Source organism: Takifugu flavidus, chromosome 10 (assembly GCF_003711565.1).
Source record: "Takifugu flavidus isolate HTHZ2018 chromosome 10, ASM371156v2, whole genome shotgun sequence".
Taxonomy (NCBI): Eukaryota; Metazoa; Chordata; class Actinopteri; order Tetraodontiformes; family Tetraodontidae; genus Takifugu; species Takifugu flavidus.
The window spans coordinates 50,384-66,963 of NC_079529.1; the positions used below are offsets into that span (position 1 = coordinate 50,384).

Sequence of the window (16,580 nt, forward strand, 5' to 3'; positions counted from 1 at the left end):
AGAAGATCCAAATGTTTAAAATCTAACCAGCATTCCATTCTTTATTGCAAAGTATCAAAATAAGAAATTAAAACAGTGGATGCAAATTTTGGTGCGATGTAGAATTTAAAAGACTGATTGCAGACAGAATAATGACGTTTCCCCGTTTGGCTCCATGGTTGATTACATGTGCCAGAAATGAGGCAGCACATCTTTCAGTTGAGTTTCTTTCAGTTTCATGTTTTAGTTTGGTGAAAGTGATTATTATATATCATGATCGGATAAAAGCAGGGACGACATGAGCAGACTCAATAAAACTATTTCATAAAATGAAAACGTGGCTGAATTAGAACAATCATGAATTCATATAATCAGTGATTTTAGCTTTTGCATGGAGAAACAACATCCCAAAGGCCCCAAACATCAAACATTCCATTCTCATGTAAACCCCTGAACACATCACGAGGAAGCTCTCTTTGGCGCCAGGTCTCAGGAGGCGTGCACGTCTCAGGAGGCGTGCACGGTGATTTTTGCGGGCGCCAGGATCATGGGCGTGTCGTGCAGTCCCGGCCCAAAGAAAGGGAAGATCTTCTCGTTGAAGTGGTGCGTGAGTGTGACCAGGTGGTTGGAGCTCTCCCCATCCCAAAATGACACCTCTCCTCTCTCCATATTCAGCTTCACGCGGATCCGCTCGGGCCACCGCTGCACCTGCAGCGCCGTGCGCTCATTTGTGAAGGCCGTGCACACGCCTTTGCTCAGTCCTACACACCACACCCCGCGGCTCGGAGACAGCGTGAACTTTTTTTTGCGCGCCACCGATTCCTTGCACACCCCCACGATCCAGGAGGGACTGTCCCCCACGATCACGTCCCATCGGTGTTTCCCGGAGGTGTAGCCTTCGGCGCCCAGGACGAAGGCGCAGGGATCGAAGCGCTCGGGGTTGTCGGGGGTGACCAGCCGCTCGGGACTTTCTTTGATGGTGGTCAGGTCGGCGCTCACGCTCAGCCACGGGGAGGACGTGTTTGGGTCGAACACAACAGGACCTGCAGACAACAGGTGTGTGAGAAGGGCGGATGCTGAGGGGACGGGGCGTCGCTCACTCACTGCATTTCACATGCTCCTGCAGGCTGGTCCAGATCTTGAAGCTCAAAGCCCCAACGTGTTTCCCCATATTCAAAAGGGAGTCGTCAGGGTGGCGCCGGTCTTCAAGAGTCCACTGGGCTCTAGGAGAGACATGGGGACAACCAGCAGATGTTGAGTGGTACTACTGAACCAGCTGTAGACTTGGGAGGCATTAACGAGGCATTAAGGAGGCATTAACGAGGCTTTGACGAGCCAGTGAGGGTGAGAATGGCCACGGTGGCGTGTGAGTGCGACAGTGAGCTCACTTTCTTTTCAAATCCTGGAAATTCTGAAACAGAAAGGAGAATAAGGTGATGAAGGAACGCCGCCTGTCGCTGTTGTCCCGTGGTTGTGGAGAAGCTGCTTCCTACCTGCAGGAGCGGCACGTCCTCGTTGCCCGTCTCTCTCTTCACAGACTCCACCAGCTTCCTGAGACCCGCCACGTCCTGCCTGATGGTTCCACTCAGCTCCTGTAGGGCGGCGATCTTCTGCGCCTCCTCGGCAGCCAGAGCCTCGAGGCGCAGACGTTCTTCTGTGAGCAGGGCGTCGCGGAGCCTCTGGACCTCCTGATGGATCTGCCGCTCTGCCTCCTGGGCCTGGTTCTGCTCACAGCGGTACAGACACACGTTAGATCTTTGGCTGTGTGTGATCAGTGAGGGGAGGCAGGAGTTCTTTTACCCTGATAGATTCCACCGTGCTGTCCAGGCTTTCTGTCAGTTTCTTGTATGAATCCACTTTCAATTCAAGAATCTGGACTTTAAATTCCAGCTCCCTCTGGAAAATAATCAACCATTCAACAATTACTTGTGGAGCCTCAGTCGGACGGGAAAATGCACATAAAACCTTTATGGCTGAAAGAACCAACATTAAATAATACTGGGATCAACTGCAGAGACCAGAGGACGGTTATGGGATCCCACTGAGATCAGCTGGATTCTGAGCCAGTTAGGCGTTGGGAGGACTGGGTGACTCCAAAGTAACGAGCGTAATTCTAATTAAAAATACACCAGACAACTGGATCACGATAACCAATATTAGTAGATCTGCTGTTAATATTCCAGCTTTTAGTGGTGTTCCCAGGACTGGCTGGGCCAGCCTATGCAGGGGGATCCACAGGATCCGGGTGATCCACAGGATCCCGGGTGAGCTGGTTACCTTGCAGATGGACACCGCCTCCGTCAGGGGCCACAGCTTGTGCGTGTTGTGCAAAGCGACACAGTCCACGCACAGCGGCTGCTCGTCCTTCTCGCAGTACAGCAGCAGCGGCTTCAGGTGCAGGTTACAGCCGGCCTCGCTCCCGGGACCCGGGACCGACCCCTGAGGTGGGTATAAGGCGAAGGACTGGCACACCTGGCTGAGCACGCGGTTCGGGATGGCCTGGCTTGTCGTGAACTTCTCTCTGCACAGAGGACACTGCTCCCCGTTGAAGCGCGTGCTCTTCCGCAGACACTCCCGACAGAAGCTGTGGGTGCAGGGCAGCACCAGGGGGTCGTTGAAGATGCCCCGGCACACGGAGCAGGTCAGGTCCTGCTGCAGGGGCGGGCGCGGGTCCGACGGCCCCTCATCCATGGACTCGGCCATGGCTGCGGATCCTCTTCTTCACTTTACTTTCGTTTTGACAAAAACGCGCAAGCGATGAACGCGGAGACGACAAACCACGCACTTTGTTTTCTCCGTGCGTGCGCGTGAAGGGTCTTAAATCCTGTGGAGGATTTTGGCGCAGAACCGACGAAAACAACGAGTTTAAAGAGGAAACGATCAAACTGGGCGACCGACTTCCGAGTCTGTTTCCGTGTTTCTGTGACAGACAGCGGATCTGGAACAGCGCCCCCTGGCGAAGAGAAGTGCTAATATATACAGTATTATATTATATACTATATAATATAATATTGTATTATATATATTATAATAGTAATAATAAATTATATCATATATAATATAATAATATATTATAATAATCAGTAGGTGTGTTGGTTTTTACGGATTCCTCTTTTGCATTTATTTAACATTCACTCCATTCCTTTAGTATATTTTCTTTTTCCGGTCAGGTTGAAAAAATCGACTATAATTAAGGATGTAATGATCTCTTGCTGTTTCTACTCATCACAACTCACTGATTAATGCTTCATCTTGGAAAAGAATGTTAAGAGGCAAAGCATTTTATAATACACCCAGCAGGTGGCGCTACATCACTCCTCACGGACTCAACCCTACAATAATATGGCGTTAAAAAACTCCACAAAAACACCTCTAAGATCACCGTGACAAGAACGTGGATCTTCAAGCTACACAGACTAGAGGACAGACTAGTTATATTAAGACAAATAAGCATTAAACACGTAAAAATAAATACATAAATACAATAAATAAGAAAAAGCACAAATATACAAAACAACTACTAATAATAATGCTGTTATTGTTCTGAGCATTATCGATGATAATAATAACACTGTTTATATCAAATGTAAATATTAAATTATTTACATTTGAAAACAATAATCCACATTTAATTTGAAATCTTTGCTAAAATGTAAAAGGGTGGATCACAAGGAGAAGGGCCTGTAAAAATGATTATTTTATTAACCTAAATAATCTGATAATCCTATAGAAATGCCACTGTCAGTTATCTAAAAGTGGCCTTTCTGTGAAGACCATAATAGACGAACAAAAACGATCAGAACAACTTGCAGAATTGTTTTTCCTGACATCGTTAGCTGCATCGTTTTAACAAGCAAAAACTTCATATGCAATAATATCACACAATTTGCAACATAAACAAGTGCACTAATTTCATGCAATAACAGTGATTCATTATTATATGTGAATGGGAGGGTCTTAAACATAATATAATTATATTATTAAATATAATATAATTTTAAATAATGTTTTTTATTCTAGACTTCTACGACACCCAAGAGGATCATTTGCTCGTGAAATTTTGTTGTAGTTGAACATTGACAATAAAGACATTCTATTCTATTCTATTCTATTCTATTCTATTCTATTCTATTCTATTATGTTCTATTCTATTCTATTCTATTATGTTCTATTCTATTATTTCTATTCTATTCTATTCTATTATGTTCTATTCTGTTCTATTCTATTATTTCTATTCTGTTCTATTCTATTCTATTATGTTCTATTCTGTTCTATTCTATTATTTCTATTCTGTTCTATTATGTTCTATTCTGTTCTATTCTATTATTTCTATTCTATTCTATTCTATTCTGTTCTATTATTTCTATTCTATTCTATTCTATTATTTCTATTCTATTCTATTCTATTCTATTATTTCTATTCTATTCTATTCTATTATGTTCTATTCTGTTCTATTCTATTATTTCTATTCTATTCTATTCTATTCTATTATTTCTATTCTATTCTATTCTATTATGTTCTATTCTGTTCTATTCTATTCTATTCTATTCTATTCTGTTCTATTCTATTCTTGCTGGGGGAATGAAATCCCTCAATAGTCTCTTTATCTCATAGTCTGATTCCAACCCCACGTCCACGGAACATTACCCCAGTGATGAGCACCCAAAGCTGGTGGACGCCAGGCTGGTCATGATGGTAACGGACTGGACTGGTCTGGACTGGTCTGGTCTGGACTGGACTGGACTGGTCTGGTCTGGTCTGGACTGGTCTGGTCTGGTCTGGACTGGTCTGGACTGGTCTGGTCTGGTCTGGTCTGGTCTGGACTGGTCTGGACTGGTCTGGTCTGGTCTGGTCTGGACTGGACTGGACTGGACTGGACTGGTCTGGTCTGGTCTGGTCTGGACTGGTCTGGACTGGTCTGTAAGACCAGCCAAGGCCTAAAGCTTCAGGTACCCAACTGGTGGGGCAGGAGGAGCAGGCCCAGATACCCCAGGGAGCCAGAAGCCTCCGAGCCAACTGCCCAGAACAGACAAACCACACAACAACAACAACAACGACAACGACAACAACAACAACAACAACAACAACACTGTCAGAAAGCTGTGGAAGGGTCGGGACAGTGGAGAAGAGGACAGGAGGAACACTCTCGCACCCTTCGAGCAAACCCGAGTGCAGCTGAAGTCCCTCAGGAAGCGGTTCAGAGAGGAGCAATGCCCCCCCCCCCTCCCCCCCTCCCCCACCCCCCCGAGGACCTTCCTGAGGAAGAAGCTGTTCTTATCTGCACATCTCAAATATGCACAAGAACTTTCAATTTCAAATTTCAAAGACTTTTGATTCCTGATTCTGGTAATTCCTGATTTCAGCAGAAGCTGAAACGTTAGCGGCGTGCAGAGCGAATGACGCTGTGTTGCTCGCACGGTCGAGGGCCTCCACCTCCACACGTGCGCTCACATGCGATCGGGCGACACCTCAGTACGGGGCTGCGAGGACCCGTTTGTTGATCCGGTCGGGTGGCCTTTCCCTCCCGTCTGCCTCTCTGGGCCTTGAACCCAGCGAGCGCCGTGCTTTGTTCCTCATCTCCGCGCAGCTTAAGGAAGCGCTCCTTTAGTTTCGCAGGTCCAGGACCAGAATAGCTCAACGTGACTCCCATCGGTGATACCAGCGGGGGGGGGGGGGGGGGGGGGGGGGGGGGGGGGTGTCAGGGTCACACGAGTCGGGTGTGTCTTGACCTCCGACGGACCCCAGAGACCGACTCACCGAACCCCTGGGGTTCGATCGAGCCGGGTTAGGAACCACTGATGTAGTACATTGTGTTTTTGGGGTGGGGGGCAGCTTAGTGGTTGCTCTTTAAAAGAAGAACACTGGGACTTCAAATCAAGACAAGCAAAGTTTTTCATTTTCATTTAGCTTCACCACTTCCTCCCGCGACGGCCTCCTGTAGTTTCTGGTGTTTGGTGCATACAGGTGGCAACTGAAATAAAATGATAGCATCCAGGGTTTCATGGTTTGTAAATCTCTGCAGCCTGAGAAAAGTACAAAATGTTAAGAGTGAAATAAAAGATTTAAATTTAAAAACGCAATAAAAACACATTCTGAAAACAATGAGTCCACAGATGTTGGCCCTCCGCCAGCACGGTGCAGCAAGACTGTGAAAAATGGAAGCGGAGAAAAAAAAGGTGTGAAAAAAAACAGGAACATGAAATGAGTGTAGCTGAGGAGAAATGTCTGAAGAAGAAACAAACAGCCACAGGTGTCATTTTGCATGAAATACAGACTGAGTAATGCGTTAAAGGTGTGATGAGGAAAAGCTGACATCAACAAACACCCGTAGCTTAGAGTCTAACAACTGTGCTGTTATTGGTGCTCAGTTAAGGGTCGTTTTAGACTTTTCATTCATGTGCTGAGCAGCTTTCTACCTGATTCTATTCTTAAATAAAAGTTTTGTTGTGAATCTTCTGCTGGTGGTAGCCGAGGTGTGTTGATGAGGAAGGAAGCTTCGCAGATACCGACTTGGTTATCAAAGATGTTTATCGGAGAGAACAGTCAGGTATCAATCGGACGCTGCAGGTGGGAGGGAGGTGAGGGAGGTTTCCTGGTCCCGTTGGTGAGGAACTCTGAGGTGTCTACATCGACACCTCCTTCTTATACAGCCAAGTAAACACATTCTTTTCTGATGACCTCACGATATACAGTATGGCCAACCCAGTGGTATAGCGTTCAGTTCGTACCAAAAAAGGGAATGTTGAAAAGGCTTCATGCTACACATCCTCATATGGAGAACAACCAGGTGTCCTGCTATGGTGCTTAGGCTGCCTGCTCAACACGGCCTGCACAGAGCGGGTCAGATACTACAGTTTAAAAAAGCAGCTGAGCCAGTGTGCCCGGCGCTCCCAGAACAGGATGGGAAAAACAAATTCCTGTCGACTGGGACCAGCCTGTCAGGCACTTTCAGAACACAGCTGAGTAAAAATACATTTGTAATTTAAGACCTTCCTAAACCTTTTTGTGTGAGAGCAGATCAGGACACAGAGGTCGAGAGAAGACTGAATAATTCGAGGCATTAAAGCAATTAAATACCACATTAAGTTGACATGTGGAAAATATGGAAAAACTACTGGACATTTTCTGCATTAAAGGCCGGTTTAGGAGAAGCAGCGCACGAATGTGGTTGTCATGAAGTGAGCAGGCAGCATCTGCTGGAGGGACGACGTCGACTCTCTGACACCAGAACATCAGAGAATGAAGAGCAACTTTGAAATGATAAAAAAAAAACTATAAAAGCAGACAGGATAGAAACAGATGACGTGTGATTATAGAGGACACAAAGGAGGACTGGACAGGCCACCAGCCCATCACAGGAGACACACACACACACACACACACACACACACACACACACACACACACAGGAAAGGTTTCCTATCGATCACATATGACCCACCCAGGATCAGCGAGAACATCCGTACTCTATAGAATAGAAAGAAAAGCCACAACTTTGTGTGTTTGTGTGCTTAATTCCTCCTAATTCCGCTTAATTCCCCCCCACCTGCACAATTCCTGAAATGTCAAAGGCTCGTGTCGCTCCGCTTTCACATCATCTTGTAATGACGGCGTTTCTGCAGCGTTTCCAGTTGTTGCTTCCGCTGCTTCACATCTCGACCATGAGTTTTGAACAAATACATGTTTTGGATTTGGCTGTGGAGACTGAATTATTGTGTTGAACTTTAACCTGTTGGGATCTAATGGAGGCTTTTTATTGGTCGGATCTGATGGATCTTTAATAGAAACGTGTAAACTGGCGCCACAATGTTTAAAAATTAGCTTTGAACAAGGTACTTTAGTCATATAGAGGAATTTATACCACGTGACTATTGTGCTGTGAAGTATGAACAGTGTGTGTGTGTGTGTGTGTGTGTGTGTGTGTGTGTGTGTGTGTGTGTGTGTGTGTGTGCGCGCGTGTGTCATAAGAAACTAACAGTTTTACCTCGACCGGCAGCTCGCTGAAACCTGCTCACGACAGAAGAAGATTCCACTTTTGGTACGTGTTGATTCAAGCATCATTTCATCTCTGTGTCGTTTGTAGCTTTGATGTATCGGATTTTTTTTAAAATGTTCAGTTCATTAAAGATAAAACAGTGAGATTAAATCACCTTGATAATGACCGTGCTCTAACTTCTGCTGAACTCAGCACTGCTGCCATGAGGCTGTTTTTTGGTTTGATGAAAGGAAGGGCACCAAAATTAAATTAGAATTTATTCTTTAAATGTCAACAGTTGTAATCATGAGCTTCTTCTCATAGCGCACGGTTTCATTGATGCCCGTTTGCGATCTGATGGAAAGGTGACAGAAAAGGCGGTTTGAGGCTGCAGGCGTCACTCTGGCAGGATCCAGATTATCAAATCTTCTTTATGTGGTGTTTGAGTTTCTACCCTCGGCTCACCGATGTTTGGCTCAGGGTTACAGGTAGAGGTTGACTAATAACAGTATTTACCAGATCTGTGTTCTTGCTTCTGCTTCTGATCATAACAAGATTAATAATATTAATAATGATGAGATGCACAACCGAGGAAACATTAAAAAAGAAACGAAGGGTATCTTTCCCAAAATGTGATGCAAGATGTCTGTGTAGATTCTCAATCATCCAGGTCATCGTATCCAAGGTAGTTTCCTATGTCAACAGAAGGCGAAACGTCTTCAAGAGAAGAAACCCAGTCCAGTTGACATAGAAAACTACCTTGGATACGATGACCTGCATGATTGAGAACCTACACAGACATTAAAAAAGAAAAAGAATAGCTTCATTTAAATCAGCCATCAGCTATCATGTGCCAGTAGCGTAAATGCCTAAACTAGGTCCACTAGCGCCCTCTTCTGGCCAGGGCGAGAAGCATCAATGACACAGCGCAGGAAGCAGGAAGCACGAGACTCAGCCACCATCAGAAGTGATACGAGGGTACAGCTCAGAAGATGTTCACCGTCACACGAATGTCACACGTTCACGTCACACGTTCACCTCACACGTTCACCTGCACACGTTCACGTCACACGTTCACCTGCACACGTTCACGTCACACACGTTCACCGTCACACGAATGTCACACGTTCACATCACACATTCACCGTCACACGAATGTCACACGTTCACATCACACGTTCACGTCACACGTTCACTGCACACGTTCACGTCACACACGTTCACCTGCACACGTTCACGTCACACGTTCACGTCACACATTCACCTGCACACGTTCACGTCACACGAATGTCACACGTTCACGTCACACGTTCACGTCACACACGTTCACCTGCACACGTTCACCGTCACACGTTCACCGTCACACGTTCACCTGCACACGTTCACCTGCACACGTTCACGTCACACGTTCACGTCACACGTTCACTGCACACGTTCACCTGCACACGTTCACGTCACACACGTTCACCTGCACACGTTCACCGTCACACGAATGTCACACGTTCACATCACACATTCACCGTCACACGAATGTCACACGTTCACATCACACGTTCACGTCACACGTTCACTGCACACGTTCACCTGCACACGTTCACGTCACACGTTCACCTCACACGTTCACCTGCACACGTTCACGTCACACGAATGTCACACGTTCACGTCACACGTTCACGTCACACGTTCACCTGCACACGTTCACCGTCACACGTTCACCGTCACACGTTCACCTGCACACGTTCACCGTCACACGTTCACCTGCACACATTCACCTGCACACGTCACCGTCACACGTTCACGTCACACGTTCACCGTCACACGTTCACCGGCACACGTTCACCGTGACACGTTCACCTGCACACGTTCACCGGCACACGTTCACCTGCACACGTCACCGTCACACGTTCACGTCACACGTTCACCTGCACGCGTTCACCGGCACACGTTCACCGGCACACGTTCACCGTCACACGTTCACCGCACACGTTCACCGGCACACGTTCACCGTCACACGTTCACCTGCACACGTTCACCGTCACACGTTCACGTCACACGTTCACCGTCACACGTTCACCGGCACACGTTCACCGTGACACGTTCACCGTCACACGTTCACCGCACACGTTCACCGGCACACGTTCACGTCACACGTTCACCATCACACGTTCACCTTCACACGTTCACCGTCACACGTTCACCTGCACACGTTCACCTGCACACGTTCACCGTGACACGTTCACCGTCACGCGTTCACCGGCACGCGTTCACCGTCACGCGTTCACCTGCACACGTTCACCGGCACACGTTCACCTGCACACGTTCACCGTCACACGTTCACCGGCACACGTTCACCGTCACACGTTCACCGGCACACGTTCACCTGCACACGTTCACCTGCACACGTTCACCGTCACACGTTCACCTGCACGCGTTCACCTGCACGCGTTCACCGGCACGCGTTCACCTGCACACGTTCACCGTCACGCGTTCACCTGCACGCGTTCACCGTGACACGTTCACGTGACACGTTCACCGGCACGCGTTCACCGTCACACGTTCACCTGCACACGTTCACCGTCACACATTCACCGGCACACGTTCACCTGCACACGTTCACCTGCACACGTTCACCGTCACACACGTTCACCTGCACACGTTCACCTGCACACGTTCACGTCACACGTTCACCTGCACACGTTCACCGTCACATCTGTTCACAGGTTAAAGGTCGCGCTCTGGCTAATCTCCAACTTCTCCTTCACTGGTCCTGCATCAGTCGTTTCACCTGGTTACCTGGTCACCTGGTCACCTGGTTACCTGGTTACCTGGTCACCTGGTTACCTGGTCACCTGGTCACCTGGTTACCTGGTTACCTGGTTACCTGGTCACCTGGTTACCTGGTTACCTGGTTACCTTTTCTACTATCCAACGGACATGAAAGGAAAATGCCTTGCTAAGCCACATGGTGACACATAGTGAATTTAAAGTGGATGTAGCCAATGTACACACACTAAATTAAGGTTCTGTTCATGTTCCCTCTCCTGTGTAGAAGCTACTGATGGGGGACGTTGAGAAGCTGAGTCCTGGAGAGCTCTCTGACTTTTTGGATATGTTCCAGAACCTCTCTGCCAACGGCACGGCTTATGAGGACTGTTGCCCCGTGGGTCAAGTGTGTGACCTGACAGACAGCCAGGAATTCGAGGCCACATTCATCGTGGTTCTGTACTCGCTGACATTTGTTGTCGGGGTCCTGGGGAACGTACTGCTGCTGGGGGTTCTGGTCCAGAGCAGGAGGACCTGGAGTGTGACCGATACCTTCATTCTTCACCTGGCTTTGACGGATGTGCTGCTGCTGGTGACTCTGCCCATGTGGGCCGCGCAGGCTGCCCAAGCCGACGGTTGGACCTTCGGCACCCCTCTCTGCAAGATCACTGGATCTGTTTTTATGGTAGGAGATGTTCAGCAGGGCGATGCAGGAGAACGTCCTGTTGCATCTTCAGTGACAGAAGTATTCATAAAACATTAAACGCATAAAGTCTGTTTTCTGTATCATCAGATCAACTTCTACTGTGGGATTTTTCTCCTGGGCTGCATCAGTTTGGACCGGTACCTGTCCATCGTCCACGCCACCCAGATGTACTCGCGCAGGAAGCCCTGGGTGGTCCACACCAGCTGCCTGGTGGCCTGGCTCTTCTCTTTACTGCTCTCCGTTTCAGACATGATCTTTCTGGAGGCGGTGGAGGACAACCGGCAGAACACAACCAAGTGCGTTCGCAACTATTTGTCTGGTTATTGGTCCGATGATTCCACCGGAAATGGACCTAAGCAGCAGAGTCGGTGGTGGCTGGCTTCACGGCTGACCTACCACCTGGTGGGGTTCCTGCTGCCATCAGCCGTCATGGTCTTCTGCTACTCCGGCATCCTGCGTCGGCTGCGATGCGGCTCCCAGGGCCACCAAAAGCAAAGGGCGACCTGGGTGATCGTCACTGTGGTCGCAGTGTTTTTCCTCTGCTGGACGCCGTACAACATCACCCTCATGGTGGACACGCTTCAATCTTCCCGTAGCAACACTGAGTGTGGAATGAAGATGTCTCTGGGGAAAGCCATGACGGTGACCTCTACTGTGGGCTACCTGCACTGCAGCCTCAACCCCATCCTCTACGCATTCGTGGGAGTGAAGTTCAGGCGTCAGCTCCTGGCGCTCCTGAGCGCTCTGGGCTGCAGGGTGAAGACCAGCAGGTTCCAGTCCACTGTCAGCAGCAGGAGAAGTTCCATTTGGTCCGAGTCTGCCGAAACCTCCACCGTGGCTGTTTGAAAGAGAGGAGAGAAAGATGGAGATGGACGGTGGTTGCTCTCCTGGAGAGTCCTGTAAGACGTGGATGCTTGCTTCCAGTTTTCTGTTGCTCTCATGTCATTGGGAAACAGCTGTAAATGTGAGCAAAGCTTTGTTTGAGACAGCAGGTCCTGGCCTTATTTTCCCTGTTTTTCTATTCTTTACAATATGACGCATTAATGTTTCGCTTTGAAATGTATGTGCAAAATAAATAATTTATAAGATAAGAATTTTCTCAAATATTAGCGTGTATTGCACATTCGTACACTAACGGGTACCTGGAGCCTTCCTGCTCTTTCATCCTACATGAACACAATAATGAGGTCACTTACACACAGACACACACTTCAGGGAATGTCAGACATCATATAGATGGATGAACAGTCTTAAACCGTGTAGGTAACAGGATTTATTATATATGCACTGCACACTGAAGCACTTTCAGCAGAATCGTTCACATTTAAGGCAGGATGTTGAGATGATGATGAGGAGCGCGTGGTGACCGAGGAAGACGTCAGAAAAACGGGAAAAGTTACTTGAAGGGACGGATCGCGACGAAATACCACTGACCCTCGTTTACTACAGAAAAACGATCAGACGCTCGTCATCGGGAGGCAGCGGCAGTTGAAGAGTGTTGATTGGTAACCAGCAGCAGGTGTGACGTCACCAGCCGCTGGTACCAAGGTGAATCAATGACGCCCCCTAGTGAGAGAACCAGGAAAAGAAACCCCAAACAAAAGGCCCCAAACACACAGGCCATGACACACACCTGCAGAGAGGGTGAGAAGTAAAGGGCACAGCTGTTGCAATTTCATCCAAATGAGGCGGTTTAACAACCTTAATAATGAAATATGCAGGAGTTAATACCAAAGGATAGGGGTAGGGTTAATTACAATACAATATAATTACAATTATGTTACGATGCTTTCAAAACGCATTTATTCCCTTTTGCACCAGCAAAACATGATATTTAAGGAAGAAAATAAATGAAAAAAGAGCCGTCAGCTTTCACACGCAAGTCTAATTATGGCACAGTGGCGTTCTTCTGTTCAACATGATCAGTATTCTAAAGGCCAATCCCACAATGCGTCATACTTTCAGAGAACCTGCGGCACGCGTGTTAATTATAGACTCATCAAAAACTTGTTGCAGGCTGTGCACAGTAGCAGCTTTTACCCTCGTCACTCTGAAAACAATCACTCTGCTACTGAATCCAGCCAAGCAGACTAGCAGGTCAGACTCCTCCCACTCCACTGTCACCTGACTGATGACATCACCACCTGCCTGTGTCATACTGTGGATCACCCTGCACACATGCGCACACACACACACACACTGACGATACAAAAAGCCTTTGTGGGATTCTTCAGGGGAAGTTCTGTCAGTTGCAACACATGAGCACGCCGGTACCTCGCAATCTAGGGAATTTATGTCCTCTTGTGACGGACGATAATGTGCAAACACAAGGTTAGAAACTCTGTTGATTGTTTAAGGTCATTTTGAAAATGTCAAAAATAGCATATTCATTTAGTAGAAATATCGAACCCACTGAGGAAAATATTCTATAGTACCGTAATATAATAGCAACAGTCATGGTTCACATATTAATAGCATCTAAAACAACAGTTAAACAGTACCATGATTTGACTCTTTCATAAAAATGTTGTGAAGTCATCATTATAAAAATAGGTTTCTCAGTATTTAACAGAATGAAGTCATCAAACACATGATGATGATGTGTCACCCCATTTCATTTCCTTTCACATTTCTCAACATTGGCTCGACTGCATCTGATGATCACCGCTCGTCATCTGCGCCTGCTCCCCATCCGTGTGATTCTGCTGCGTTTGGTCCTCCTCGCCCACTCCCAACCGCCACAGCGAGGCCACAGGCTCAGCAGGCGTGCACCTCAGCAGGGCCACCGCCTGTGTCCTGAAGTCTGCGCTCAGGCTCAAATACACCAGCGGCCTGAGGCAGGTGTGGATGTAGCCAAACTGAGACATGACCATCACAGGCGTTTCCTGGGAATTCCCAGTTTCCTCAGATCTGCCTCTAAGAGTGTCGACCATGAGCGTGATATTGTAAGGCGTCCAGCAGAGGAGGAAGACGGCCACCAAGCACGAGATGACCGTGAAGGCCCTCTGCTTCTGGAGCTCTGCGGAGCTGCTGTGCAGTCGCAGCGCCACACAAGAGCAGCAGATGATCAGGACGCCGGCAGGCAGCAGGAACCCCAGCATGTGGTGGAACAGGCGCGACACCAGCTGCCCGACACTGGACGATGCAGAATAGGTCTCAAAACACAACGTTTTATCGTTGCCGGGACCATTTGAAGCCGCCACAAAAATCCACTTGGGGGTAACTAGGAGGAGGGAGCAGATCCAGACACACAGACAGGTCACATGAGCGAGGATGGGTCTGCCAGCTGAGTAGAATTTGGTGGCACGACAGCAGGACAGGTAGCAATCCAGAACGATGCAGCCCAGCAGAAAGATCCCACAGTAGAAGTTGACCTACGAGAAAGAAAGCAGGCTTAGACTCAAGGCCATCTTCTCAAAATCACTTTCACTTTCTCCTCTTCCCAGAAATGTTGCAATCTTTCCTCAACAGTATGAAGAACAACGGCCTCAGTTGACCAAACGATTACATGGAGAAAAGCCAAAAGCATTCCCACTGTCTCCCGTCATGGAGACGTGAGAAAGATAAAGACTTACATAGAAAAGAACGGTGCTGATCTTGCAAGCAATTATTCCAAACTCCGACCGACTGTGCTGAAGAGCCTGAGCAGTCCGGAGAGGGAGCGTCAACAGGAGCAGCACGTCTGCGATGCAGAGGTGGAGGACAAAGGTGTCCGACATGCTCCAGGAGCGCCTCTTTCGGAACAGAGTGGTCAGGACCAGTCCATTCCCCAGCAGACCCACAAGCAGCACCGCCGAGTACAGGAGAGGGAGCACCACCGCAGGAACCTCCCCGACCGCAACCTCATCTTTATACTCATAGTTGCTATCATACTCGTAGGTGTCATTGTGCTTGAATAATCCATCACCATCCACTTCAAAATCCATCTGTGAGGGAAAAAAACAACCGAATAAAGAGCAGGAATGAAACCGAGAATTGGAGACCAGCGCTCAATAGTTCCTGTGTGTCCACTTCAACCGGTGACCAGGCTTTATATGTCGCTTCACTCGGTGAGGCAATATCGGAGTGCGCCTGAAGGGGAACCACCCTAGGTCCTGGGGTCACGCACATACTTTAAATAGCAGCAGGCTCTGCTTACGTAATATCGGTGGGAACGCGCCACCAAGGCAACAGTTTAGCGTGTTCAACGATCACGCGCATTTCTGTGCGCTGATACGTGCACTGTGCTGCAAAGATCTGAAACATCAACTTTACACGGTCTCTAACTAGTTCTCAAGGTGCCCCACAGTTAACCAGTGGCTCATTAACCATTTGTCGTCATTAGACGTTGTAAAACAATTTGGACTTCTGACGGTTGCGCACTTTCACTCTCGCTTACCATAAAAGTCCACGTTTCTTGTAAACGCAGCCTGTCCGCGCCTTCTTCTCCACCACCAGCACTGACAGGAGTCTGTAGTGCCTGTGGTCGCGAACAGCAGCGCAGGGAGGAAGCGACCGACCGACGCACGGCGACGCGCCGCAGCTGTCGAGCGCTTCCCAAATCCTGCAGCAAAAGAAAGAAAGTTTTCTCATGCGGCCTCTTCAGCCACTTTAAGCCGTCAGCAGCAGGCGCAGGTTTAAAGATTTGGGAACACACCTGAAGTACAAATCCGAAGCAACAAAATGATGCGACCACCGACGCCTAAATTAGTTCCCAACACGGACGCAGGAGGACCAACTCGCTCACTTCTCCACCCTCCCGACTGGGCGAGGAGAACCAAAGTCAACAAAGGCGGACATCCCCAACAACACGGAGATCAGGCACTCTTGGCTGAACACACACTGCGACTGCCAGATGACAAAAGAAATGGTGCTATGGATGAGCCTCTTTTCAAAATAAAATGCGTCTTCTAATATAAAAGTAACTCGTGAGAGAGTAGAATAACGATAAAGTTTGGGAGGATGATCATCACACTTTGTTTCCGATGAACTAACACGGGACACGAGATGACACCGACGGGAATGTTTTAGATAATTATTTTACATCGCAGTTGCTTTATTTTGGCGTGTCTATTTTCTCAAATGACGCGGCGGAGGAGGCGCAAGGCAAAAGCCTGGTGGCTGCACTGACACCTGCATTCCGCTAGAGGGGGCGTGTGTATTCAGTCAGTCAGTCAG

General features: G+C 48.1%; 3 protein-coding genes across 6 annotated transcripts; 1 reads left to right on the forward strand and 2 right to left on the reverse strand.

Annotated features, from left to right (window-relative positions):
- Positions 1-14: 14 nt before the first annotated feature.
- On the reverse strand, positions 15-2,926 carry trim35-28 (tripartite motif containing 35-28). 2 transcript variants are annotated; one of them, XM_057046030.1, is made up of 6 exons: positions 2,257-2,926; positions 1,780-1,875; positions 1,473-1,703; positions 1,368-1,390; positions 1,087-1,202; positions 15-1,022 (listed from the first exon to the last, which is right to left on the reverse strand). In XM_057046030.1, the coding sequence occupies exons 1-6, from the start codon at positions 2,680-2,682 to the stop codon at positions 487-489; spliced, it is 1,428 nt and encodes a 475-aa protein (XP_056902010.1). In that variant the 5' UTR covers positions 2,683-2,926; the 3' UTR covers positions 15-486. The 2 variants fall into 2 exon arrangements, with proteins under 2 accessions (XP_056902010.1, XP_056902009.1); XM_057046029.1 differs by having other exon boundaries at positions 1,084-1,202; positions 2,257-2,923.
- A 5,015-nt stretch (positions 2,927-7,941) lies between these two features.
- Positions 7,942-12,517, forward strand: cxcr3.1 (chemokine (C-X-C motif) receptor 3, tandem duplicate 1). The gene is made up of 3 exons (XM_057046084.1): positions 7,942-8,017; positions 11,004-11,402; positions 11,511-12,517. Exons 2-3 carry the CDS (start codon positions 11,013-11,015, stop codon positions 12,267-12,269), a joined length of 1,149 nt encoding a protein of 382 aa, XP_056902064.1. The 5' UTR covers positions 7,942-8,017; positions 11,004-11,012; the 3' UTR covers positions 12,270-12,517.
- Positions 12,518-12,683: 166 nt separating this feature from the next.
- On the reverse strand, positions 12,684-16,269 carry LOC130533002 (C-X-C chemokine receptor type 3-like). Of its 3 annotated transcripts, XM_057046097.1 has the most exons (4): positions 16,060-16,267; positions 15,802-15,966; positions 14,999-15,349; positions 12,684-14,797 (listed from the first exon to the last, which is right to left on the reverse strand). In XM_057046097.1, exons 2-4 carry the CDS (start codon positions 15,802-15,804, stop codon positions 14,057-14,059), a joined length of 1,095 nt encoding a protein of 364 aa, XP_056902077.1. In that variant the 5' UTR covers positions 15,805-15,966; positions 16,060-16,267; the 3' UTR covers positions 12,684-14,056. The 3 variants fall into 3 exon arrangements, with proteins under 3 accessions (XP_056902077.1, XP_056902078.1, XP_056902076.1); XM_057046098.1 differs by lacking the exon at positions 15,802-15,966 and having other exon boundaries at positions 16,060-16,269; XM_057046096.1 differs by having other exon boundaries at positions 15,802-16,267.
- Positions 16,270-16,580: the final 311 nt, after the last annotated feature.

What these genes read in the sequence shown, in the direction of transcription:
- trim35-28 (XM_057046029.1), bottom strand. Translation starts at nt 2,682, where the DNA reads ATGGCCGAGTCCATGGATGAGGGGCCGTCGGACCCGCGCCCGCCCCTG. An exon ending in AGGCGGTGTCCATCTGCAAG is followed by an intron (nt 1,876 to 2,256) that starts GTAACCAGCTCA and finishes ATTATTTTCCAG; the next exon opens with AGGGAGCTGGAATTTAAAGT. An exon ending in AGGACGTGCCGCTCCTGCAG is followed by an intron (nt 1,391 to 1,472) that starts GTAGGAAGCAGC and finishes TTTCTGTTTCAG; the next exon opens with AATTTCCAGGATTTGAAAAG.
- cxcr3.1 (XM_057046084.1), top strand. Translation starts at nt 11,013, where the DNA reads ATGGGGGACGTTGAGAAGCTGAGTCCTGGAGAGCTCTCTGACTTTTTG. An exon ending in TCACTGGATCTGTTTTTATG is followed by an intron (nt 11,403 to 11,510) that starts GTAGGAGATGTT and finishes CTGTATCATCAG; the next exon opens with ATCAACTTCTACTGTGGGAT.
- LOC130533002 (XM_057046097.1), bottom strand. An exon ending in TCAGCACCGTTCTTTTCTAT is followed by an intron (nt 14,798 to 14,998) that starts GTAAGTCTTTAT and finishes TCTTTCTCGTAG; the next exon opens with GTCAACTTCTACTGTGGGAT.